The following is a 27108-nucleotide window of genomic DNA, read 5'->3' as shown; positions in this document are numbered from 1 at the left end:
ATAGAGCAGTTTGTTATTGCTTTATAGTGCAAACTGCAGTATATAATGTTGTATGGATTCTCCTTACCGAGGGTCCCGTATTGTGCCTGAACAAATGTCTGTCAATTCATTCATACTTTACGTTTAAATACGTTATAGTATTTATAATAATATATAACTTATGCATCATTTGTATCTTCACACACACACACAAAGAAATTTACAACATAGAATTTAAGTCGGATTTTTAAATCGCGATTGTTTCCTATTTTTAAACAGGCTTTTATCGTAGTCACCTCTGTTATGGCTGTGTCTACGTTAGTCATTTAGGGCACTAGGTAGGGTCCTGAAAACCGCTCTGTTTACGATCTTAGTAGGTTCCATGTATAGTGAACGGTGAAGAGATTTGGAACGCGGCCCGACAGAGTGTTTGTGCTGGGCTTCGATAATACAACATTATTCCTGCGTGAAGGCGAGCGGAAGATGGCGGATGTGTTGAGTGTGTTGCGGCAGTACAACATCCAGAAAAAGGAGATCATAGCTAAAGGCGACGAAGTTATTTTTGGGGAATTTTCTTGGCCGAAAAATGTCAAAACGAATTATGTCATCTGGGGGTGAGTGACGCTTTACACACGTGATTGTTTGCTTGATGTAGCTTCACAGGTTCATGGCTAGTTTTTTAACTTCTGTGTGTTTGTATTTATTTATATATAAAAGTTGCACTATATAAATAGTATATATTATTGTTATAAACGAACAAATGAGGTAATTAATGAACTGGCGAATCTTAAGCACGTTTATCAGTTAAGTAAACATATAAAGTACATAATCATTCGTCACGTGTAAAAGTTTAATACGTTTTCGTAATAAATCCGCTTCTTAAACTTTAGGTCAGTGGACGGAAAAAACACTTTTTTGTGTGTGTGTGTGGGTGGTTTTTTTTATATATATACCTTTTAGTGGTTTCTGTTCTCACGTCAATTCTCGCGATAACACGCGAGAACGAGATCTCCTCCATCACTACCACCCCACCCCCAAACAAAACAAATTAAATTATACAGTGTAGTGCCGGTGGTTAGTAGCTATTACTATTTTTCTGAGATTTAATTTGATAAATTCATTATTTTAGAAAATGTCATAAAGCTGGGCCCCCTGGGTACCATCTCAGGGCCCCCAGTTTGAGAACCACTGGCCCTAGACTACTTGTCCTGAGCAGGTGTTGTCAGTGAACAGGCTGTAAAACTGGTAAACTGAGTTACAGACACTCTAACATGAAAAACTCCTGCTGATGATCTGGGAAACGTCTGTAACAGCAGTCACAATGTCACTGTTTGTGTCAAACAAGTTGTGAATTAGTTGTAACATTAAACAGGAGATCATGACTTACTCTGTGCTCAAAGTGATGCTCGCAGCTCCAGTGCTTTTCTCTGTGGGTGAATGAGGATGATAATGAACAACTCCAGGATCTGCTTTTTTTCATTGGTTGTTGTGTTAAATCTTACCCAGATACAATAGTGATATTTTCTGATTGGCTGTTGTGTAGCCTCTTGTTTTGATTGGCTGATAAGTGTCAGGCTCGACTAAGAGCTCTAGGGGAGATGCGCTTGATTCCTGCCCGGTTCCATAGAGACAGAGGTGCGGACTGAGACATTTTGGGTGCTGCGGCTTATTAAATATATGATAAATAGTCAAAAAGTTTTTCTGTGTGAGAAATATGATGTGTGGTGGGAGACTTTAATGCTATATTATTAAAGTGTCCTAAATCAGTCACTTTAATGTCCACTTTAAACAGTAGACTTTGCTTCTTGTCCCAGGAGATCACGACTTCCTTGTTGTTCTACAGATGTAGGAGACATTTAACGTTAAATCATGCCGTACTTCCCAGCCACATTCTATCCTTCTGTTGTCCTGCACGAACCGCACGTTCGAGATCTCCCCAAAGTGGCTCGATGATCTTGAGGTCAGGAGAACTGCGATGGCCTCCAGAACCTTCAGCTTGTTCTGCTGTAGCCACTGGAGGGTCGACCTTGTCTTGTGCTTTGGAACTAGAGGTCTTCACGGGTCCACTTGGATCCGAAAACCCAAGGTCCGACCAGAGACCTGAGCGGGTTCGTGTCTAAAAGTTTCACATGTACCTCGGACACGGGTCGGGTATAATAATAGCGGCATTGGGTCTCGGGTAATTTAAAATGAATGTGTTTTTACCGAATGGACCAGAGAGACCCGAACTACTGTATCTCGTGTGTGTGCATCGACTTGAGTCATTTTCCAACCTTTCCTCTGTTTGCCAAGACCGCTTGAGACATCGTGTGACTGGCGGTAAGCTAATTTTCGTTGAAACAGACCTGTCAGTCAATTTTGAATCCACTCTGTAGTGGTTACTTTACTGTAGAGTTACGCAACATTCTGGTCCAAAAAAAAAATGCACGTCGGATTCGGGTCACTTTGGGTCGGGTACATTTCTTTAGACCCAAGAATACCTCAATTTAGAACATCCGAGATCGTCCCATGTGCGGCTTTCTTGCTCTGGAATGCAAACGATGTGTCTGGATTTTTTGATAATATGCTGCATTCATATTTTCCAAATAAATGGCGATGTTTAACAATTTCTTTCAATGTATGCAAACTTTTGAGCACATGTACATGCACGCTCGGGAGTTTACCTTCTGACATTTCGAAATTATAAGCACTTTAATTTTTTATTATTGTTTTTTTGCTGTAATGACACAAGTTTTATTTCTTCTCAATTACAGAACAGGGAAAGAAGGTCAGCCGAAGGAGTACTACACTCTGGACTCCATCCTTTTCCTGCTCAACAACGTGCACCTTCCTCATCCTTCGTACGTGCGGCGAGCTGCTGTAAGTCTTCACCGTCTTAATCCAGACTCGTACCTGAAACTGGAGATAAAATCTGTTTTGTCCTCCACACGTACGATATATCGGTCCGTATATCGAGCTTGTGTTGGAGGAAACACGACTGAAGCACCCTGAGGGAACATTGGGGTGGTCTGATGGGAACCCAAGTGGAAATGGGGTTCCAGTGGAGACTCGAGGGGGTCTGCGGGATGGGATGGAAGGTTGTTGGTTTAAATCCAGAATAATGTAACTTTCCCTCTCTCTCTCTTGTTGTTCCTGGTGCAGACAGAGAACATTCCTGTAGTCAGGAGACCAGACAGGAAGGATCTGTTGTCTTATCTCAATGGAGAAAGCTGTAAGTGTGTACACTGTGGCACTGGAACTGGTTTAAAATACAAGCATGAACAGAGCATACAGAAATGGATTTATTTATTTATTTATTTATTTATTTTCTCCTCTCAGCTTCATCGACGAGCATTGACAGAAGCGCTCCCATCGAGATCGGTCTCCAGCGGCCCACGCAGGGTAGGTCACGTGATCGACGCCGGTATTCACAGGGTTAATACAGAAGACGTGTTTGTGGTGTAAAACGCTGAGATATCTGTGCTTTGTTATTACTAACGTACTTATAGCTTGTTTACTGACGTATTACTGACGTCCTGACTGCATGCACACTATGACGTACTTCCTAACAGTACGGTGTCTGACATGTAGTGACTTACCCATGGACGAGCTGATCGATTTACTCACTCACACGTGTACTGACTTCTTTTATTTTATTGTTCTACTTTAATACGTTTCTTGACATGGCCTGACGTTTCTTTATACCTACTGAAATACTGATGTACGATATCTGACCGACTCGAATACTGAATACTGACTTACTGTCTCACACTTTTACAAACGCACTCGTTATTTTACTGACATCCTGTCTTAGTGACGTACTGATTGTTACTGACACAATAAATTACAGTTTTACTGATATACTGAATGACTTGTTATACTGAATTACAATGTAACTGATGTACTGAATGACTTATTGATGTACTATTTAACTGATGTACTGAATCACTGTTTCACTGAGATATTGGACGACTGGCATGCACTGACTGACTGACGTATTGAATGACTTGTACTGATATAATGACTTCTAGACATACTGAATTGCTATTTTACAAACATACTGAATGACTTACTGACGTACTGAATCATTGTTTCACTGAGATATTGGACGACTTAACAAATTACAATTTGACTCGGACTGTCTTTCGTACGGGCCTCACTGAATTACTCACTGACCTACTGAATGACGTGCTGAATTACTAACTCACTGACCCACTGAATGACGTGCTGAATTATTGCCTCACTGACCTGTTGAATTACTGCCTCACTGACCTACTGAATGACGTGCTGAATTACTGCCTCACTGACCTACTGAATTACTGCCTTACTGACCGACTGAATGACGTGCTGAATTACTGCCTCACTGACCTACAGAATGACTTGCTGAGTTACTGCCTCATTGACCTGCTGAATTATTGACTCACTGACCTACTGAATTACTGCCTCCCTGACCTACTGAATGACGTGCTGAATCACTGCCTCACTGACCTACTGAATGACTTGCTGAATTATTGCCTCACTGACCTGTTGAATTACTGCCTCACTGACCTACTGAATGACGTGCTGAATTACTGCCTCACTGACCTACTGAATTACTGCCTCCCTGACCTACTGAATGACGTGCTGAATCACTGCCTCACTGACCTACTGAATGACTTGCTGAATTATTGCCTCACTGAATTACTGCCTCACCTACTGAATTAGGTCACTGACCTAATGAATTACTGCCTCACTGACCTAATGAATTACTGCCTCACTGACCTACTGAATGACGTGCTGAATTACTGCCTCACTGATGTGCTGAATTATTGGCTCACTGACCTACTGAATTACTGCCTCACTGACCTACTGAATGACGTGCTGAATCACTGCCTCACTGACCTACTGAATTACTGCCTCACCTACTGAATTACTGCCTCACTGACCTACTGCCTCACCTACTGAATTACTGCCTCACTGACCTACTGAATGACGTGCTGAATTACTGCCTCGCTGACCTACTGAATGACGTGCTGAATTACTGCCTCACTGACCTGCTGAATTACTGCCTCACTGACCTACTGAATGACGTGCTGAATTATTGGCTCACTGACCTACTGAATGACGTGCTGAATTATTGGCTCACTGACCTACTGTATTACTGCCTCACTGACCTACTGAATGACGTGCTGAATTACTGCCTCACTGACCTACTGAATGACTTGCTGAGTTACTGCCTCATTGACCTACTGAATGATGTGCTGAATTATTGGCTCACTGACCTACTGAATGACGTGCTGAATTACTGCCTCACTGACCTACTGAATGACGTGCTGAATCACTGCCTCACTGACCTAATGAATTACTGCCTCACTCACCCACTGAATGACGTGGCGGATTATTATTTTACTAACATAACTCTGTTTCACTGAGATACTGAACGGCTCGCTGTCGACTCCAGCTGACTTTGGAATCGTGTAACACCACCTATCACCCACCCGATTACAGAAATCACTACAGGAATTGTTCTTACACTTCAGAGTTTCATTCTGAATCATTAATGCAAGTTGTTTCCAGTCTGAAAAATGAATTCCTTGTGTTTGAAACAGTCAAAAGGGCTGCAGACGAAGTGTCTTCTGAAGCAAAAAAGCCACGAGTTGAGGTAAACCAAGCAAGTTAACGCTGAAGACGTGTCTCTGTATAGTCTGCGTGTGTCTGCTGTGTGTAAGTAAGTGTTTGTGTGTGTAAGGATGAAGAACGGGTGCGTCTGGATAAGGAGCGTCTGGCTGCTCGTCTGGAAGGCCATAAGGAGGGCATCGTGCAGACGGATCAGATCCGGTACGAGAGCTCTCGTAATCAAACAGCCACAGAGATTTAGAGGAAGATGGATGAAGGTTGTCATGCTGCAGAAATAAGAGCTGTCTGCTATGAAATTGCTTTGACTGTAAAATAAACTGGGAACAAGTTCATGTAAAATTGCAGCTTTTAGCTCTGACACCGGAGACTTCTTCTGTACAGACGTTAAACGTCTCCTCACAGAAAACCTGAGCTGTTGCTATAGAGACGTTAGCGTATTAGAGCGAGCACGTTGATGTAGCTTCAGGGCAGCTCCTGACCAATCAGAGCGCAGGGTTTTAACAGCTCCGCGGTCTAAGGCGCGTGATATCTTAATGTAGCTTTTGCGCTCCTGTGACGTATCCCGTACGCTCCTCTTTCTCTCAGCTCGCTCTCCGAGGCCATGTCCGTGGAGAAGATCGCCGCCATCAAAGCCAAAATCATGGCCAAAAAGCGTTCGACCATCAAAACGGACCTGGACGACGATATCACGCTGAAGCAGAGGAGCTTCGTGGACGCCGAGGTGGATGTGACCCGGGACATCGTGAGCAGAGAGAGAGTGTGGAGGACCCGGACCACCATACTACAGAGCACCGGCAAGGTGGGCATCATTTACACGGTCAGATACAAAATTATTGGCACCCTTCATAAAAGTATGTGCTATTCAACTGTCACAATAGTTTGAACTCTCAAATATTATCTAGTACAGCGTATATTTTATTGATTGATTTATAAGTATTGACACCTCTGTAATAAAGATTTCCCAAGGCTCCTCCCATTTACGGTGCTTAATATGGCTATAGATGGCACTTCTGGGGAAACGTGTCAACTTTTTCTCCTGACTAAATGAGATGGTAGCAGCTTGGTTTACTGTCGTGGAAAAACCTGCGTCAGCTGCAGTACCTGCTTCGTTCCCCAGGTGGCAGCACCGCAGTGATTTAAACCCGTTAACGAGCGAAATCCCTTCCATGATGTGAATGTTTTTTTTTTTTTTTTTTCCCTCCTTGTTTTCTTTGATGAAACCTGAAGGCCATCAAGAACAACATTTAGCGTTCATTTATTACTTTTTTTTAAGGTTAAATATGTTTAATCGGAACTCTGGAATGATTTCGGGTTAAAATTGTCTACAAAGCTTTCTATCGGCACAACAGGAAAGCCGTCACGCTTTAATGCCCCAGTTACCATGGGTGGGGGTTCAAGGGAATAGAAGTGGCTGTGATCACTGGATATGTGGTAGCTCAGTGGGTAAGGTGTTGGGCTACTGATCGGAAGATGTCTGCTAAATGCCATAAATGTAAATCACTGGGAAGGATGAACAGCGTTAGTCTGTCTTACGATTGAGAATATTTAGTTATATCAGATTATAAGACACATCCTACCCCAAACAGTCTCTCTCTTGCTGTTACACACTGGTTATTTTTTTAAGCCCTGAATCTAGTGAATGCAGTTTGTTGTTGCTGAGTCGAACATTTCCTGCTGAGTATCTCACTGTGCTGGTGTTGTTCTATGAGTTTCATAAACAAATCAGAACTGACAGGTTGGAAAGGTCAGCCACTTTCACACCGCTGCCTCACAGACTGTTCTTGTTTAGAAACCAAATAATAATTTTTTGTTCAGCATGGCGGGTAGGGCGCGAGCGGCGGGTAGGGCGCGAGCGGCGGGTAGGGGGCGGGTAGGGTGTGCGCGGCGGGTAGGGCAAACTATTAAAATAATGAATTCTGAAACCAAGTAGCATAGTTTGAGATAAATGTTCAACACCGACACGAACAAACCCCTCCCCACAACTCTCTGCCCCTCCTCCCCACACTTACCCTGCTAATAACAGCTAATATGTTAAATTCGCAGACAAAAAAAAACTGTTTGTAATCCTAGAATAAAAATGTATAAAGTGCAGAAATTGGATTAAAGGTTGACGTTTTTTGAAGATCCTCTTCAGTTTTATTTACCGAACCCTATTATTTTTTTTTACTTCCCCTCACAGAACTTTTCCAAAAGCATCTTCGCCATCTTGCAGTCGGTGAAGGCGAGAGAGGAAGGTCGTGCTCCAGAGCAGAGACCAGCGCAGAACCCGACACAGACAGTAAGACGACGCTTGGGACGTTACTTCCTGTTTTTTCGTGTCGAAAAAGGAAGATTACAGCAATGCTTTGGTGGCCATTTCTCCACACTTTGACCCACCCAGTCTTTATTCTGAAGTCATTTTTAACAGACACACACACGTCGTCGATGTATCGTTTTTGAGAATTAAATACAACAGCAGTTCATTGAAGTAAATCTAAATTGATGTAAAGTACATTTGTTTATTCCAGTTATTTCTGTACAGAAAAGCGAGGTACTGATCGTTTATAAAAGGAAGTGCAACGTGAAACCCAGGCGTAGTTAAAGTACCACTTTCTTTGTTTTAAACTGTGGCAGTATAAAAGCTATCAATTTCCCAGCATGTCTCTGCCATTTGTCAAGGAAATGAAGCTTGAAATGAACTCCAGCATGCTGAGAGGGGAACTCGATTATGTCACCCACTGAAGGCCAAAGCGTTTAGGCTCCCTAGCTGCGTGACACGGCACAGTGCTCACACCACCACAACAGCGTCTGCTGTTTATTTGGATGAAACGCAGAAGGCGTGTTTTTTTAAGCACACAGATGGCTCTTATCTCGGTTAGGCCTGTGCTGCTGATGTGCTGTATAACACCACGTGATGTCCTACACAGACTCTCTCTAATAGACTGCCTGGATTTTTCATTACTCTGTGGCTCTGAGATAAGGACAGCTGTCCTGTTTCGGATGAATTCGAAAATACTTTGTGTCTTCTAGTTCCTGAACAAAGCTGACTTCGACACGTGATCTTGTGCCAGCTGTTACGTTTTTAAGCACATTTTATAAGGATTAGGGAACTGTAGCCTTCTACGTCCTTATTTAAACTAAAAGCCCGTCCTCCTGCTGCAGCTTTGTCACTCTCAAAAGAAATCAAATCATTTGACTCATTTCATCGATTCATCGAACCGTATGAACGCTTTAGCATCGAACGAATCCCGATTCAGTGAACATGATTCATTGAGTCTTGACGGTCATGATTTAATATGTCATGAGCGTCCTGGTTCAGTGACCAATGCTTACGACCTTATGGATCAAATGACTCACCTTTTCATGATTCAGAACCGCATGCTTGTTTTGAGCATCAAGTGAATCTGAGTCACTGAATATAATTCATGGCGGTAAAGAATCTTTTCTGAACATGATTTTTGTGGCTCAGGAACATTGAACGAATCACGGATCGGTGATCATTATTCATACTAAAGTGAAAGCTTTGAGCGTCAAACAATTGTTGAATCTATTTGATGTAGCATGGATGGATCGAGCGTCAAGCAAGTCGCGATTCACGAGTTGTGTGCGTTGATTCCTGATCTAAAGCGCTCCGCTTCTAAAGTAAAAATGATAATGACTACCGACTGACAAAATAAGCCATACTGCAGTGGAGAAGCGTTCACACAAACCGTCTTAGAGTTTACAGCCAATTTTTGAAAAGTTACTGAAAAAAATTTTTGTTCTTAATACTCTTAGTAACTATACTTTAGGTACGACTGGATAATTACGACGAGTTCACGTCGGTATGGCTGTAATGTTTACGATGTGAACTGCGCCTCACGCAAGAGTGGAAAAAAACAGCTTTTCAGAGTTACCATACATTTACTGGAGCGAGTCGAGTGTAAAAGAGAGAGAGAGAAAAGCATCGTAAAAGAATCATCCGTCTCAAATTCAACACGAAGATCTAATTAGAATCCAAAGAGAGCGAATTTCTCCCTCATCAATGATGATGATGATGATGATGATAAAGCCCCGTTACACTGCAGGTAAAAGTGGCCCAAATCTGATTTATTTTTTGAGGTCAAGTGACCAGGTCAGACTTCTTAAGGAGTAGTGTGAACACTCGAATCTTGCCCAGATCAGATTTTTTTTTTCAGATCAGATTTAGACCACTTCTATATGAGGTCCTGAATCAGACCCAAATCTGATTTTTTTTCCAATGTGGCCAATGTGAACAACCGAGGCGGATCTGATGCGACTTTTACGTCAATCTGCATCGACATCCGTCGCAATTATGCGCCGGCGAGGACGCACACAAACGTGACCACGCCTACAAAGTGGATCGAATAAGCAAAAGTCGCCCTCAACATCTGAAAATCAGAACACCGCGTCTCTGTGCCGCCGTCACACACGTTTAGAAAGGAAAGCGAAAACGCTTACTTCCTCCTGCGTGTGACGTCATCGTTGCCGCTCGTTTGCTCACGCGGGTCAGTTCGAAACAGCAAACGGTTCACACTGGTATCTGATATAGGCCACATTTTAAAAGGTAATGTGAACAGCCAAACAAAAAAAATCAGATCTGAGCAAAATATCCGAATTGAGCGTTAAGACTTGCGGTGTGAACGTGGCTTAAGTCACTGTTTAGAAATAGGATTAGAATGTTGCAGCAGCTTTGGATTAGCTTAACCCTGAACCTAACCCTGACCCTAAGTCAAAGCCTAGGTTATGGTTTAATGAGCTCTTTAACTAGTGAGGTTTTGGTGAGAAAGATAGTCTGTTCATCTATTAGCTGAAACTCCGACAGTACAGAACTATCAAAAAGGTCAAGATGATCATAGCAGTGGAAAGTAGAAAGCTGGTGTTGTTGTTGGGGCTTTCAGGTCATCCTTCCGTTTAACACCTTCCGTCTCCACTCTGCCTTTCCACGTCCCCACTATATCGCTCGGGTACTTACACACAGGACTGTTGAACCTCAAAATGAGGAAGTGTTTTAAGCTCTGACTTTGTTCTACACTGTTGCTGATTCATCGTTTTTTTTTTTGTTTGTTTGTTTGTTTTTCTCCCCGCTTAAAGGATCCGACGATTCGAAACAAGCAGCCGGTACCGGCGGCGTACAACAGATACGATCAGGAGAGATTCAAAGGGAAAGAAGGTGAGTTCTGTGTCCCTTTAACTCGCCTTGTCTTCTTCAAGATTTTTACATCACCATCAATTCATCTGCTACGGTTTAGTTTGTAAATGTATTTATTTAAAATATATATATATATATATATATATATATATATATATATATATATATATATATAATATCCACAATATATTTAAAACCAAAAGAAACAGGGTTTAAGGGGCATCATGTGTCACAGTAATGAAATCAACCGGCTTTAAACGACACAACGTTTTCCTTTTATTTCCCTTCTTCCTTTCCTTCATAAATCACTTTAAATATGAACGCCGGAGAAAAACCTCTGAGTCGTAAACGAAACCCCGCCGGAACCAGAGACTCCTTCCGTCTGACGTCTCCTCACCGAATTCTCTTCTGTGTACAAACGTAACGTGGAGTTAGTCGTTTATCGCATTCTCGTTATTTCCCTTTCTCTCAGAAACGGAGGGATTCAAAATCGACACCATGGGAACGTACCACGGGATGACGCTCAAATCCGTGACGGTAAGAACCCGACCTTTGATCTTATCTGATGCCTACGATGACGGTTCAGACCCTCCTGCTCTTTCCCGCATGTTCTCAGTAATGATTAAAGATGGCTGAAGATAAACGTTAATTAAAGAGAGACTCGGACTAAACAAACCTGTTTTGGTTTTTGGGGTTGTTTTTGGTTAGATTTTATTTATTTTTTTTATTATTATTATTATTATTATTTTTTTTTTTAGAGTTTTTTTTTTTTTAAGTGTTATTGATGTATTTGGAGTTTATTTAGACTATATGGGATATTTGTTGTTGTTTTTTTTCTTTTCTATATTTGGTCTGTCTGTCTGACTTGTCTGTAAACACGCCGATCTTGAACATGTTTGACACGATGGTCATCTGCACCGCTTGACATATTCGTGACGATCTTGTCCGCGTCAGGACGGCGAATGCGCGTCGTCGCCCTTGCGTCGGGGTTTCAGACCAAAATGAACGAAACAAAATTACATGTAGAATCCAATCAGACTTCATGAGGAGCAGAACAGCTGCTGGGCAAATACAAAGAGGCGACAGGCTCGGGGTCGTTTCTGAAGCTGAGCGCATGGAGCGTCGCGACACACCGAAGCGGATTAAAGGCTTAACGCGTTTTAGCTCGATTAAAAAATAATAATAATCTATGTTCCGTTTAGGCGGATGTGAAAGAAATCTGTACTGTTACAATAGCAGGAAAAAAAAAACCCTGAGTTAGTGAGACGCGTCTTTAATATCGGCTTGTGCCGCCGGTTTGAGCTCCTTTTCTTTCTTTCTTTTTTTTTAGCTAAACCCATTTTTCTTTAAACAGTAACATCACCGTCGTCAGCATCCGTCCCTTTTACTAGTGCGACGCTTTTTTACTGTAAGCAGCTTTCTGTCCTCTGAAAAAGAAAGCCAAATGGGGGGGCTTGTAAACCGGTAAAAAACAAAACAGTTTAAAGATGAGAGAACCCGACATTCACGCTTACGCTAATTAAATCGGGAACCGCTTGAGATTCTTCGGAAGGTCCCGATGGAGGAGGAGATTTAGTTTTAATTTGATGATTTATTTTAAAATATATTTAGTGATTTAAACTAAAGGAATCTTTTGGATGATCACATAAGAGCACTTACAACCAGTGTTTAATGTACTTGTGATACAACACAGCATTTTCCTACCAAAAAAAAACGTCCATTGGAGAGAAAAAAAACGTTCGTTGATCAACCCGAAAGCACTGAAGCTCCGTCACTTCTTTTGAGAACGAAGCACCACTTTGTTGGTACATGTTGGCATTCTCTATCCTTTGGGCATTTTGCAGGCTCTGTCCTTGTTTTGCTGAAGGTGCTGCCAGTACTTGAGCAGCTCGCTGGGGCGGAACTCATGCGAGGTGATCAACTGACTGTATTTACAACTGGAATAAGAAACCTTCCAGTGGTTGAAGAGGAACTCGTTGGGTGGCAGCATGGGCTCGATGTTCAGTTTGGAGAGACAGAGTCCCACATAGACGTCCTCCAGGTGCAGCCTGCGTATACTCAGGGAAGTGGTGTAGATCCTTTTGGCCATGTCACCGGAGAAGACGTACCCGGTTCCCGAGCAGAACGTGGGGTAGCTCCCGCTGGGGTACAGCTCTGGAGACATGTACCACTTGCTATCCTTGTTTCGGTTGGGCTTGTAGCCTCGCATGATATACCCGGTGAAGTACATCTCCCTGGGAATGTTGGCTTTAAGGAGTTTCTCGATTAGGTACTCGGTGTTGACGAACATGTCGCTGTCCGCTTTCATGACATATTTGGTGTTGGGGCAGTACCTGGACACCCAGTGCATCCCCATCAGCGTCTTGATGGTGAGGTTGTAGTACGAGTCGACGTAGTCCTGCTGGATCATGTCGCGATGTTGTTGACTTTCTGCCATGAGGGATCGCTGCTGGAGCTGGCCGGGAACTTGTGTGGTGTTTTTCACGCCCATCAGAAAGATGCGTACTATTCCTTCAACCATGCTTTCGTTGCCCCACGTCTGCCTAATGGCGTTCCTGGCTTCGGAATTGTGCTGCTCAACCGGGATCAGCAGCACTAGGAAAGTCTTATTGTTCCTGCACTTGTCCGGCTCGTTAATGATGTACTTGTAGGGTTCTACTTTCAGAATGCTTTCGGCATTTTCTTCCTTGGCTAAACTCCGGTTAGATCCCAGCTGAGCGGAGACGAGGGTGCTGTTAGCCAGGAACCTGGTTGCTGAAGGGAAAGTCTCCGCTTCCTTGCTGACGGTCGGCTCTGCGGTGACGTGGCGCTTCAGCCTAGTCAGCCAGACGTGTCGGACAAAGAGGATGAGAACGACGCATAACAGGAAAGCCAGCAAAGCCGCGATCCGTGTGTAGCAATGCCGACGTCTGCACTGCATGGTTCCCCTGAAAGGTTCCTGCGGACAGAAGGAGAGCTCGATTACCCAGAGAGAAATGAGTGGGACACAAAACTTAAAACTGCACCCAGCCTTCAACCTTTCAGCATGATATTTACTCTTCCCCTCCTTTTCAGAAAAGACACAACAGAGGGATTTTTGCTTTTGTCATTTCTGGGTGTGATTGTGTTTTTGTTTTGTTTTGTTTTGTTTTTTTTCTACATACGACCTGATTTGTTTTGTGTTGTTTTTCGATCTATTTCTGTTTTAGTTTTTATTCATTTATTGCGATGCGTTTTGAGGTTCTGAGTCGAAGGATCTTACTTTCTAGCTAGCGGATGAAGCTTGTTCCTCCGCAGTGAGGACGCTCTGCCCCCGAGGGACGTGTAGGTGAGCCGCTGAGGCACAAGCTGCCTCTTTAATTGTCTGGGACCGAGGCACCACCCACACTGTAGGCTTCTACGCGACTGAATGGGACTGATTGATTTCCAGCTCTTCCGAAAGGTCGAATGTGACACGTCGTCACTCACCCAAATGTCTCCGGTTTCGTTTATTAACACGGTTCGACATTTCTGCTGCGGTCACCATAAACACACAAGCATTATTCACCGCGAGAGTCGGGGGCTCCGAGCATGAAGAATGGTCATGGAGACCTGCTTGTCAAAATGAGCCCTTCGATGGAAACGCAGCTAAGGAAGTCGTGTCGCTGTCTTTTAGAGGCAGCTTTTATTGTAAACTGTTCTGACACTTGGTTCTGCACTAGTTTCAGTTTCTGTGCAGTTCACAGCTGCACGGCTGCTGACTCCAGACAAAGAGCTGCTTGTGATGGAGAAGAAGCCGAAGGCAGGCGTAAAGGTGAAAGGTGACTAGGGAGGGTTTGTTTTTTTGAGCTCACACCATGCTTTCTCAGCTGAGGGCTGAGAAACAAACGGTGTGTATAGAAATGACTGGAGCACAGAGCACACACACTGAGCCACAGAGTCAGAGCACCATTAGATCACTGTTCCTCTGTGTGTGTGTGTGTGCGCGTGTGTATGAGAAAACGTGGCGTGTTTGTGTGTGTGTGTGTGTGTGTGTGTGTACCACACCAGGGTTACCACATTTAACTGTTCAGTGTTCATGTCCAACCCCTTATAACACAAAACACACAGCAGCATGTTGTAAAGGAGTGCTCTCTCTCTCTCTCTCTCTCTCTCTCCCCCTCTCTCTCTCTGTGTCTTTCTCTCTGTGTGTGTGTGTGTGTGTGTCTCTCTCTCTCTCTCTCTCTGTGTCTGTCTCTCTCTGTCTGTGTATGTCTCTCTCTGTTTCTCTCTCTCTCTCTCTGTGTCTGTCTCTCTCTTTCTCCCTCTCTCTCTTGATTTATAGATTTTAGTTTTCTGTCAGTTGATGATTCTCCTGTCGGGTGTTAACACCATTTCATGCAGTAACCCTACGTGTTAAGAGTTTGGGTTAGCAATTTTTTTTTACATATGTTTTTTTTAGTTCCAGCGATGTACTTAATAGTAAAACTACAAATTTAAACACTGACACAAAACGGAATTGAAACGTTTTACGTTCTTGGCTGACACCTGATGACGACTGGGGATGGGGAGGATGGTTTCGATCGCAGCCTGGCGTTCTTACCTTTTTCAGCAGGAAATCCAGAGCCGTGAGAAAACGCTACACTCGCCATGGGTGTGCCTTGTTTTCACTGGCACGTGCTGGCAGCTCGACTCGGTCCACATTGTTTACCACCGCTGTCGCTTTTCCCTTAAAAACGCCGGGCTACGTTCTGAGCTGAAAAAGAGCTTTAAGGCTCCTCCTTGTGCAGATTAGTCATTCCTGAAGATGGAACAGAGACAATCGGAGCTCGGCAAGCAGATCTACTGCTCCGTGTGTGTTGCTAGGCAGAACGCTGGCACTTTCTCCGTGGCTCATGCATTTGCGTCCTGTCTCTCTCTCTCTCTCTCCCCTCTAGGTCTGATGCTCTATTTTTACCCGCTGCTGCTTTGCGAGTTGTTTTTCTGCGCTCTCGCTTGCTTCACTGTCCTCTCGCTACTGCTGTGTGCTGGGGGAAGGGATGTGTGTGTGTGTGTGTGTGTGTGTTCACTTCCCTCACGTGACCCTTTTATCATCCCACCCACCACATTAACAGCCAGTGAAACACGCCCTCCCTCTCTCACTCTCATGCTCTCGCGCTCTCTGCCAGCTGTGTCTAGCTGCGAGTCTACTTTTAAAATGATATTTCTATGGAAAGTGCAGAGGATGGTGGTTTCCATGGAATGGGGAACAAGAAGCTCTCTCTCACACACACACACACGCACACACAATGTTAGAAAGTAATTCTCTGAAGTTCAGCCTAGGACGCCGTGTCCTACAAAAGCAGGAAACGTGCTCACAAGCTGTGGTGTAGATTCCGCTATCTTTCGACTCTAAGCTGGAGGTGTAAGAACTCGAAAGCCTGAAGAAATTTTTAGTCGTGTCTGTATTAGCCAACGACTCCAGTGCTGAAGATCCTCTACAATTATGGAACTTTAGGCAGGTCAGATCCGCCCATTTTGTTACAGTGCTAGAACTTGATGGATTCATTTGACTCAACTGTGACTTCATCTAATGGAGGCTCCACTGGGACAGGGTTCACGCTGCCCCGTGCTCAGAGGTGAAGAACCAGAATAAACCCATTATGACGGGGTTCGGTTTAAAAGTCAATCATCTCAATTAAATTTAAGAGCTCTAATTAAATAACGTGCAGACGGCGTGACCTAATGGAGCCAGTTCCCGATCTATTGCCACCAGGAATTATGGGAGGGGTAACTAAGCACGGAAACAGCACTCGGTGGGCAAGTTTGTGTCGTAGTCTTCGTCTAGCGCAGACAAATTCGGGTTCACATGGGAGGGTGGTTAATGGATATCTTCTGGGTTGGAGGTCATTTTGATGAGCAGATGTTAGATGTTAATGTGTTTCATAATGTACTTTGGTCATCTTAGTCATCTGCCGTGGCGTTTCCTTGTTCATACAACACCACCAATAAAACTTCTGACAGCCGCCACATTCATACAAACAAAAAGCATCGGTGCTCAGATCAAGCTGCTGCTCCCTCGAACAAAAAATGGAACGTTGTGAAGTGTGAAGATGATGATTCGTACGCGAATCTCCGTCTGATTTGATTCGCACACGAGCCGCGGTTCAGCGGGGTGTTGTGTTAGATTCGTCGGTTAAAAAAAAACTAACTGCGACTTTTTATTTTGTTAATTTTTCCTCTAGTAAATTTCCAGCTGAATGTAAATTGTTGTGTTATGAATATTAATATCACCGAGAGTCATGTAATCGTTCTGACCTCCGAGTCATTCCCGTGACGGTAACTCTTGTTGTATGAAGCAATGAAATATTAACACCTTTTCAAATATCATTCCAGGAAGGAGCGTCAGCACGGAAGGCCCAGACTCCTGCCATGCAGCCTGTTCCCAGACCAGGTGGGATGACCACAAATCCATATCCATTTCATATGACGGTTGAATAACTTGTTCACACACCCATAATGCATTGTGTTGCATTCTCTAGTCTAATTTCTTGCACCAGTAGTCAGTTTTTATCAACTTTTATTACCCCTTTCATAACGGTAATGACTACCAGGTGTATCTCTACCCATTTCCCTCGTCTTGATTTTCACTTTTTCATTAAGGCCTACAGATTGTGGGTCTTACGAGTATTCTCAGAGTACGAGCAGCTCCGTGGCTCCAGTAATACCCCTTTTCCACGAAAAAGAACCGGGTGCTGGTTCAGAGATAGCGCTGGTGCTGGTTCTAAGTTGGTTCCACTGGCGAACTTTCTAAGAACCGGTTTGCCTTTCCGTCGGTTAGAGAGCATCACAGAGCCGAGTGTGACGTCACTGTATACGTGTCACGCTACACAGCAACATTAGTGCAGCAGTGACAAACACAACAATGGTGGATGTTACTTTACTGTTAATGCTCATGGCTTTGTGAACCTACATTAACACAGAAAAAAGTTAGTCTTAGCATGTAGCTAACTACTATCATGTGTGCTGATAACTGATCATATTGCGGTAAAGTTAAAGTGTATTAAACATTAGTATACTTAAGGTACATTATCAAAAACACTAACAGTAGCCCCGTCCCCATCCCCACCCACAAGCGGTTCTTAAGTCTAGACCAGCAACGTTTTGGTGCTACTTAAGAACCACTTTTCCTGGTTCAGAGCCTGTGTTTTGGCGGTCAAAACAGAAAGAACTGGTTCTAAATTAGGCTCCGAACCTGCACTCAAACTGCCTTGGTGGTAAAAGGGGCATAACAGGAGGGGAGCATGGGGTGATCCTGAACCCGGGGCAGCTACAAGGCCGAAATGGAAGCAGAATTTCCTGCATGGACTGATGACGGTTTGTGTTGATGCCATCACACAGTCTGTCGGAAAAGTCCAGATCGTCTTTTACAAAGCAACGACCCTTAAAGGCCACTGAGATCTAAAGCCGGAGGAAGTCAGAAAGTTAAAGCTGTAAGCCTGGGTGGAGCTCCAGCACAGAACCTGTGTGTGTGAGACTGAGTGATGGGCCAAGCTGAGCCGTGTGACGCGTCCCGTCGTCCTGGCTGATGGAGACTGATGTGCGCATACGAGATGTCGGACACGTAGGAAAAGAATATGAAACAAATTTCCTTATAAATTCCTTAGGCAATCGAAAGGATCCGGTGCGGCCATGTGATCGTAGGTCTGCGAGACCCCGTAGTGCTGGCGATGTTCAGCAGTTAACACACAGGACGCTGTTTCCAAGCCACGAGGAGGAAAGAGAAACCCTGCAGTCACCAAGACTTCAGACAGCACGGCAAATCGGATTTATTTCTCAAATCTTATTTTCGCACCGCGCTTCCTCCACATTGCAGATTCCTTTGTTTGAACTGAAGTCACATTACTTCACATTTTGCCATCTCGCGCTATGGTAGTAGCGTGTTTCCTGGCAAATTAAAGTGCCTTAGAGAGGATTCAGTGTAGGGGGAAAAAAAGGGAGCTGAAAGCAGCCTGTTTGTGCCGGCTTTATTTAGGACGATCTAAATAGAAATGAATGCAGAACCCTGGGCTTTGGGTTGGTTAAAAAAAACCCTGCTAGCTGCCAAGTAAGGTGTGACCATGTTTAAGCAGTGTGTGGACCTTTTGGTGTCGTTACTGTTTAACATTTACTCTCAAAATAAATTGTAGATTGTCTTGTTTGCATTTTGAAGGCCCTGTCATGGTCTTCGACGACAGGTAGCTTTCAGCGCGGGTCAAGTTTGCATGGCCGATGGTAAAATAAATATCCGGGTTTGTTTCCCTCTCGGTGCTTTTCTCTTTGCAAATTTGATTCATTTGACTCTGCTGAACTATGCACAGTTGGAGACTGTGCATAGTTCATAGTTCCCCTAAATGCCACCGGAAGTTTGGTACGCTGACGTTCTGGTAAGCACGTGGTGAGGATGTTCGTGGTCAGGGAATCTGTGGAACCTCGTTTCTCAACAAGACGCCAGGAGTCGAGGACCAAAATACGTCCTCCAAACAAAAGGCAAGAGCCTTCAGAGAAAAGAAGAATCACAAAATTCTTTCTCGTTTTTATTCGCTTCAAGTGAGAACGATGCCCCTTTTCCACCAGAAAGAACCGGGTGCTGGTTCAGAGCTAGCGCTGGTGCTGGTTCTAAGTTGGTTCCACAGCGAACCTTCTAAGAACCGGTTCGCCTTTCCATCGGTTAGAGAGCGTCACAGAGCCGAGTGTGACGTCACTGTATACATGTCATGCTACACAGCAATTTTAGCGCAGCAGCGACAAACACAAACACAACAACAATGGTGGATGTTACTTTACTGTTAATGCTCATGGCTTTGTGAACCTACATTAACACCCAAACGCGGCGAATCCGACGTGTACGTGCAGCTCCGTGTAATCTGTATAAATGGAGGTTGTGATCGAGAAAGTACATAACGTTATTTTATCATTAACACAGAAAAAAGTTAGCCTTAGCATGTAGCTACCTACTATCATTTGTGCTGATAACTGATCATATCGTGGTAAAGTTAAAGTGTGTTAAACATTAGTATACTTAAGGTACATTATCAAAAACACTAACAGTAGCCCCGCCCCCAGGCGCTAACACAAGCGCTTCTTAAGTCTAGACCAGCAATGTTTTGGTGCTACTTAAGAACCACTTTTCCTGCTTTGGCGGTCGAAACAGAAAGAACTGGTTCTAAATTAGGCTCCGAACCTACACTCAAACTGCCTCGGTGGTAAAAGGGGCATAAGAGACTGTGGACAATTACAGGAAGAAGAGGAACTACAACCTGAAGGAAGTGGGGAAAAAATCAATAGAATGTGCAGAGGAACGTCACTGGTTCTAGCTGCAGGACAGCAGAGGAGCGTGTAAACGTGCAGGCCGTTATCGTTCTTGAAGTCATGCTCAGTGCTCATACATCCTTCACCGTCCATCTGCATACGTCAGAAGGATCTACTGAAGTGCCTTAGAGCATCCATGCACACTGCTATATGTCCATTCATATACAGATGCATCCATCCATCAAGACAACCCTAACACACGGTTGTCTGTCCATGCATGATCCTTATCTGTCCACCTAGACATCTATACATGTCTAGCCATTCACCCATATTCACGCATTCATAGTTTCTGTCCACCAATTTTCTGACCATCCAGCCACACGTCCACCCCACTTCCACCAGTTCTATTCACCCATCCTCAACCTTTTATCCCAATATCCGTTCATCTGTCCCACATTCTTTATCCATCCACCAATTCTCTGAACATCCTTCCCATCCGTATACCATTTGTCCTTCCTCCCGTGTCCTTTATCCATCAGTCTTGAGTCCCCTGCCTTCATCCCTCTACCTGTCGTCCATCAATCCACCAAATATGACCATCCCTTCTCTGTGTCTCCCCCTGTCCTCTATCCATCCACCAGTCTCTAAACCCTGCCTATTCACCCATCCTCCATTTACACACACACACAGGATTAGCGTATCCTACAATAATGTCATTAGCGTTAGCGTGACTAATTTTGGACCTTTTTCTTTTTTCTCTTTGCAGTCTCTCAAGCCAGACCTCCGCCAAACCAAAAGAAAGGTACCGCTGCTGTTTCTTCCTAGATAAGCATCGTGGTGTTAATGTTTCTCTCATGAGTTCAAATCTGTTTAAAGACTAATCTTGTGTAAACATTTCTATGCTGAACTCCAGGTCAATGTTTACACTAGAGCGATTCAGAACAGTGCGCATCGACCGAAAGGTGATGGATCAGATCCAGGCATCTCTGCATCACTTAACATCTGATGCCACATGCCCTGCTGTTTTTATCGCTCCAGTTTTATTTATTTATCCTCTTGACTGTGGAATGTGCACTGGTTGAATTGCTGAGCGGTGTATCGAGCCGGCGGCTGTTGTGAATCATTTATAACGTATTGACGTGCGTTGTATCGTGAAACCTTTAAAGCTCCTACAGAAATCTTGATCATATTAAAGGTGCGGTCTCCGATGTTTGAAAGCCAATGTTGACGTATAAAATCACCAAAGCAGACACACCCCTAACCCAAACGGGTCCCACCCCTGTATCGATAGCTCCACCCACACTTATATACATAACCCAGGTAACTAACAGAAAGAAACGTGTCTTTATCATAGCTGAAGGGAAGAACAATACGATTGCAGATAAACAAACAAGCAAAAATGACACACAAGCATAATCATGTAAAGGACAAAGGCATATATTAGTTCTGTGTAACAAAGCAAAACCAACGTTACTCACCTATTGAGAAGGAAAAAAGCGCCTCGGCGTCTTAAGTCGGCCACATATTCACAGGTTGGAGTTTCCCGAGTCAATAACTCCTGAGCTAAATGCTGTTACTACACAAAACGCGGTTGTAGCTGCCTCTCTACATTACTACGATAGAAAAGAGGTGTTATTTGTGTAGTAACAGCGTTTAGCTCAGGAGTTATTGACTCAGGAATCTCCAACCTGTGAATATGTGGCCAACTTCCTGCTCCTTCAGTTCTCTCCAGCGCTGGAAAGCTGATCCTATATTAACACGTCCTACTTCTTGCCTTATCGTAAGCCTTTCTTCTTTCTTTCTTTGTTTTTATCCTCCATGTCAATGTTAAAACCACTTTCTGCTAACGTCACACATGCGCACTGAACACTCTCCACCCATATCGACAAGCCCCGCCCCTTTCTGCTCATTGGCTACACTTTAGTTTTCCCGACTCATTTTTCTGAAGCAGTTCTCACACATCGGAGACCGCACCTTTAAGGTTCACTCGGACACGCTCGAGTGCAATGTTTTTGTAAATATAGCAAGAAAATCAGGAAGTCTGTTTTGTTTTATTGGTTTCAAGGCTCGAGGACGCCGATCATCATCATCCCAGCTGCTACGACTTCCTTAATCACCATGCTCAATGCCAAGGACCTCCTGCAGGACCTGAAGTAAGTGTGATGGACCTTATTTTCACACCAGTGGAGCTCTTTTGTCCTGACAGACTAGTTGCGTGACATTCTGGACGCTTCTTGATGAAAGTAAAGAGTGACACGACGGAAAGTTGGTAAGGAAGCAGTTCAGGTGTGAAAAGCCAATTTCATTTCCACCTGCTCGTAGGTTTGTGACGTCTGATGATAAGAAGAAGCAGGGCATCCAGCGGGACAACGAGGTGCTGCTGCAGAGGCGTAAAGAACAGCTTCAGCCCGGAGGGTCCAGCCTCAGCGTCACTGTTCCCTACAGAGTGATCGACCAGCCGCTCAAACTGGCACCTCAGGACTGGTAACGTACACACACACGCGCACACACACACTCGTTTGAGCCATAGTTACAGGTTCTAGAGATTGTTCTAGAGAACCTCTTGGGTCGTTTCACCACAAGTAAAGCCGTTCTTTTTATTTCGTTATCCTGTCCAGCAAAGCGAGCGCAGATGTGAAAGAAAGAAAGAAGGAGAAATGAGGCGGTAATTTTACAAGAAATAATTCCACTTGAAATGAGGTTTTTATGCCTGTTCTCTGAAAGTTAATGAAGTCTGTGCACTACTTCTCCCTCCCCCGCCACCCCTCCCCCTTTCATAATTAATTCCAGTTGTAATGAGGTATTTATGGTTATTTTTAATCAATAGCAGGGTAAATGAGACTGCAGCAGGTCAGACAATGTTTAAACCAGTGGTTCTTAACCTGGGTTCGATCGAACCCCAGGGGTTCGGTGAGTCAGACTTAGGGGTTCGGCGGAGGATAAGAGAGAGAGTCTTATCCAGCATGGGTGAGACAGCTGTTCACGTTTAGTGTTGAGACAACAGATGTCAATGATGAATACCTGGATGAAATCATTGAAATTCAGCAGAGCCAGGTCCAACAGCAACTCTTCAGAACAACAACGCGCTCAACGTTTTGGTGTCAACAAATGGTAACGTACCCTGTAATTGCTAAGAAAGCTCTGGAGATTTTCATACCGTTTGTTACAACATATTTTTGCGAGCAATCATTTTTGAGGATGCTGGACATAAAAACGAAGAAAAGTAACAGACTTTGTTGCGAAAATGACATGAGAGTGGCACTTGCCAAGGTGAAGCCACGCATTTCTGAACTGGTCTCTGAACGGCAACAGCAGAAGTCACACTGATTTGCAGTAAATAGTCATTATGATGTTTTTGTTTTTGGTTTGTTCACTGGTTTAAACCCTTAAATATTTTAAAGCTTGCAGTAGGAGTGAGAGGTCTGACCCCTCCGTAATAAACTTGGATGTGGAACGTATGCACCGCTTAAAGGTGCGGTCTCCGGTGTTTGAAATCACCAAAAAAGACACGCCCCTAACCCAAACGGGTCCCACCCCTGTATCGATAGCTCCGCCCACACATACATACGTAACCCAGGCGACTAACAGAAAGAAATGTGTCTTTATCTACAATCGTATTGTTCTTCCCTTCAGCTACGATAAACAAACAAGCAAAAATTGACACACAAGCATAATCATGTAAAGGACAAAGGCATATATTAGTTCTGTGTAACAAAGCAAAACCAACGTTGCTCACCTATCGAGAAGGAAAAAAGTGCCTCGGCGTCTTAAGTCGGCCACATATTCACAGGTTGGAGTTTCCTGAGTCAATAACTCCTGAGCTAAACGTTGTTACTACACAAAACACGGTTGTAGCTGCCTCTCTACATTACTACGATAGAAAAGAGGTGTTATTTGTGTAGTAACAGAGTTTAGCTCAGGAGTTATTGACTCAGGAATCTCCAACCTGTGAATATGTGGCCAACTTCCTGCTCCTTCAGTTCTCTCCAGCGCTGGAAAGCTGATCCTATATTAACACGTCCTACTTCTTGCCTTATCGTAAGCCTTTCTTCTTTCTTTCTTTGTTTTTATCCTCCATGTCAATGTTAAAACCGCTTTCTGCTAACGTCACACACGCGCACTGAACACTCTCTCCGCACATATCGACAAGCCCCGCCCCTTTCTGCTCATTGGCTACACGTTTGTTTTGATTTTGTTTAGTTTGTCGTTCCGACTCAGTTTTCTGAAGCATTTCTCACACATCAGAGACCTCACCTTTACTCACATCGTCTCGTCTCTCTCTGGACGCTTTCACTGTAAAAGTTTCGCCATCGTTCAGAAAATTCAAAGCAGTTCATTCTTTAAACAAATGTTCTCCGACTCTACAACGTCCAGTTCCGTATTGTAAGAGCTTTCCTTTTTACCAAGGAAATTGATTTAATTCATGAAGTTTTCTTCACACACACACACACACACACTTCTACTATCTGAACTATCGGGTTTTTGATGATCAATAAACTTTAAGATTAAACGTGTAGTAAAATGTCAGCAGAACCTGTTCGGCTAACGGGTGGGTGGGGCTTAAAGGTACCTCTAGCTTTTTTTTTGTTGGCTTGTTCTCCATGATTGTTTCTAATTTATTAAATTACCTCAGCATGGAGGAGGTGATGATGGTATTACAGTTGGAATTCCTAATTGCTCACTTTGACAATTTTAGTTTTAAATATGCAGTAGTAATTCACCCAAAAGACCAAAGAACAACAAAAGAAGTGATTATTGAGGTTGAGCTATTTTTGACGTTATGTTGTGTTCTCGCTCCTGCAGGGATCGTGTGGTGGCCGTGTTCGTCCAGGGTCCTGCCTGGCAGTTTAAGGGCTGGCCGTGGCTTCTGCCAGACGGATCTCCTGTGGACATTTTTGCAAAAAGTATGTTTGTCTGTTTTATTTATTTATTTTCAGATTCCTAATTGAAGAACTCATACACTTTCGAAAGCTAACGGGAGAACACATGCTTTCTACAGGAGGTAAAGCGGCGAGCGTCGTCCAGTTAAGTCTGAGCCAATTGCTTTGATTAGACCAGGGGTCGGCGACCCGCAGCTCCGGAGCCACAAGTGGCCCATTCATCCCTCTCCTGCGGCTCCCTGTAGATTTGGAAAATAAATATTTAATTTGAATTTATTTTTAGTTAGTTAGTTTTTAATCCTAAATCCTAAGATTATGATGCTCTTGTAACATTAAAATAAATGTTGCATAAAAAAAAAAAGATACATAACCGCCGACTTGCGAAATCCGACATGGAAGCAGACGAGTTTTTGGTTTGCTGCAGGCGCAAGTTAAAATGTTGTCATGGATACGAAGATGACTCGATTAGACGTTTTGAAAGGTACTTTCGACCCAGCGTCTTTTTTCTTAAGGTCAGTTTAAACTGCTCAAAATATTTTTGTTTGTCTGCAGAAATAATATCTCATTTACTCGGTAGAAGTTCATTGATTTCATAAATACAACAAACTACAGTTTTTTTCTACACTTTCCATAAAGGTAAAAAACGATATATGCAGTTTTATCTTAATTTTAGATGTTAAATGGCTTTTGTGGCTCCCTGTTTTTTTTCTGCGGGAAACGGATCCTAATGGCTCTCTGAGTGTTTAAGGTTGTGACCCCTGGATCAGATGCTTTAGAGCTACGTATCTAATTTGCACAGAATTGAATTAAAACACTTACAAACTGAAGCCAGCTCGCAGGTGAAGGAGTGACAGATGATCAATTCCAGCGTCTCAGAGTAAAAGGTTCCAGTTGCAAGTTTAAAAAAAAAGAAATAAAAGGTTTGAAAGCTTTAAGCAGTGAACACATGGGGAGGAAGTGTTCTGGCTGGAGGGTCGCACGGTGAGATGTTGTTTTCAGAGCAGCAGCTGTGTTGAGACTCGTCCACCGTAGACCTTGTTGATCCTGTTCTCGGTGCTGACTCGGTGTCGTGTCCTTTTGTCTCTCAGTCCGAGCGTTCCATCTGAAGTATGATGAAGCACGCATGGACCCCAACGTGCAGAAATGGGATGTGACTGTGCTGGAGCTGAGCCACCATAAACGCCACCTGGACCGGCCAGTCTTCCTGCGCTTCTGGGAGACACTGGACAGGTATGACGCAACACAACTCTACTGAGGCAGTGCGTGATGAGTGTGTAGCACAGAGGGGGGTTTGTTGCCTTAAGGACTAAATATACTGATGGGGAGAGGGAGGAGTTGTGTGTGCGTATGTTGCAGTAAGATTTGTGTATGTGCCTGCAGTCTGTCTCTCTCTCCCTCACGCACACCTCTGTCACACACACATTTTGTACTTTAATTGTGTATTGTAAACGTACACACTGGTTACACTGTCCACTACACACGTTTTCCTTCTTACTCATGTCCTCTGTGTGTGTGCGTGTGTTACAGGTACATGGTGAAGCACAAGTCACATCTGCGCTTCTGAATCTGTTTTATATTCATCTACATGCTCAACATGTGTGGATTCATCTTGATGCAGCCAGCAGCACTTTGTCAGGCATTCAACAGCAGATGTGTGTGAGAGAGAGAGAGAAAGAAGAAAAAAAGATCTCACGAGAAATTGAGATCATTTAGAACTTGTATTCTGTTTCTATTATTTTTCATTTCTTTTGGGGTTTTCTTCTTTTTTTTTTTCTTTTTTTTTTTTTTGTAGTAGTATTCTGGTGTAAAATGGTTAAAAGTGGAAAATGTCCCTTACTGAGGTTAATAAATGAACTGCCATTTGTAAAAGCTCCCGCTGTAAAACGAGTTTCTTTTCTTCAGGAGCTGCAGCTCACTTGCAGTGACACGGTTTCACATGTGGGGCGCTGTTGCACAACGAGTCACATCCACTAACAAACTGATGTAAAGGAAGGATCCTGACTGACCGCAACTGCACAACACAGCAATACAGTTCAAAAACAACAACACAAAAAAACCCAAATGAGACCCAACACCTTCACAACGACTGGCTTGTGTAGCAGCTCCACATCAAGCCTTTCGCTCTTCTTGCTTTTCTTTTACAGTCAGCCGAAAAAGAAGGAATAAACAAAGTGTATAACTGACTAATTATACACTGCATGTCATTCAAATGTAAACATATTAAATAATAAATAGTAAAACTTTTTTTTTAATATTTCTTTATTCTCCTGAAGTAAAGTGACTCCACAAAGCTGTAAACTGAAGCTCTTTGATGAG

General features: G+C 43.6%; 2 protein-coding genes across 3 annotated transcripts; one reads left to right on the top strand and one right to left on the bottom strand.

Moving 5' to 3' along the window:
- Window positions 1-422: 422 nt before the first annotated feature.
- On the top strand, window positions 423-26663 carry cdc73 (cell division cycle 73, Paf1/RNA polymerase II complex component, homolog (S. cerevisiae)). Its single transcript, XM_027142430.2, has 17 exons — window positions 423-593; window positions 2733-2838; window positions 3121-3190; window positions 3298-3360; window positions 5547-5599; window positions 5687-5775; window positions 6160-6373; window positions 7754-7852; window positions 10648-10726; window positions 11178-11242; window positions 17018-17075; window positions 20679-20714; window positions 21978-22065; window positions 22235-22396; window positions 24716-24816; window positions 25881-26022; window positions 26320-26663. Exons 1-17 carry the CDS (start codon window positions 463-465, stop codon window positions 26354-26356), a joined length of 1593 nt encoding a protein of 530 aa, XP_026998231.1. The 5' UTR covers window positions 423-462; the 3' UTR covers window positions 26357-26663.
- Window positions 11963-15694, bottom strand: LOC113640086 (beta-1,3-galactosyltransferase 2). Of its 2 annotated transcripts, none has more exons than XM_027142431.2 (2): window positions 15246-15694; window positions 11963-13643 (listed from the first exon to the last, which is right to left on the bottom strand). In XM_027142431.2, exon 2 carries the CDS (start codon window positions 13623-13625, stop codon window positions 12528-12530), a length of 1098 nt encoding a protein of 365 aa, XP_026998232.2. In that variant the 5' UTR covers window positions 13626-13643; window positions 15246-15694; the 3' UTR covers window positions 11963-12527. The 2 variants fall into 2 exon arrangements, with proteins under 2 accessions (XP_026998232.2, XP_047668098.1); XM_047812142.1 differs by lacking the exon at window positions 15246-15694 and adding an exon at window positions 13947-14348.
- Window positions 26664-27108: the final 445 nt, after the last annotated feature.

This window comes from Tachysurus fulvidraco, chromosome 1, assembly GCF_022655615.1.
Source record: "Tachysurus fulvidraco isolate hzauxx_2018 chromosome 1, HZAU_PFXX_2.0, whole genome shotgun sequence".
Lineage (NCBI taxonomy): Eukaryota > Metazoa > Chordata > Actinopteri > Siluriformes > Bagridae > Tachysurus > Tachysurus fulvidraco.
Note: the sequence above shows the minus strand (reverse complement) of the source record. Positions and strands in the feature narration are given on the sequence as shown.

Excerpts from the sequence above, each read along its gene's own strand:
- LOC113640086 (XM_027142431.2), bottom strand. The coding sequence starts at position 13,625 with ATGCAGTGCAGACGTCGGCATTGCTACACACGGATCGCGGCTTTGCTG.
- cdc73 (XM_027142430.2), top strand. The coding sequence starts at position 463 with ATGGCGGATGTGTTGAGTGTGTTGCGGCAGTACAACATCCAGAAAAAG. Across the intron at positions 594-2,732 it reads ACGAATTATGTCATCTGGGG|AACAGGGAAAGAAGGTCAGC; the intron begins GTGAGTGACGCT and ends TCTCAATTACAG. Across the intron at positions 2,839-3,120 it reads CGTACGTGCGGCGAGCTGCT|ACAGAGAACATTCCTGTAGT; the intron begins GTAAGTCTTCAC and ends TTCCTGGTGCAG.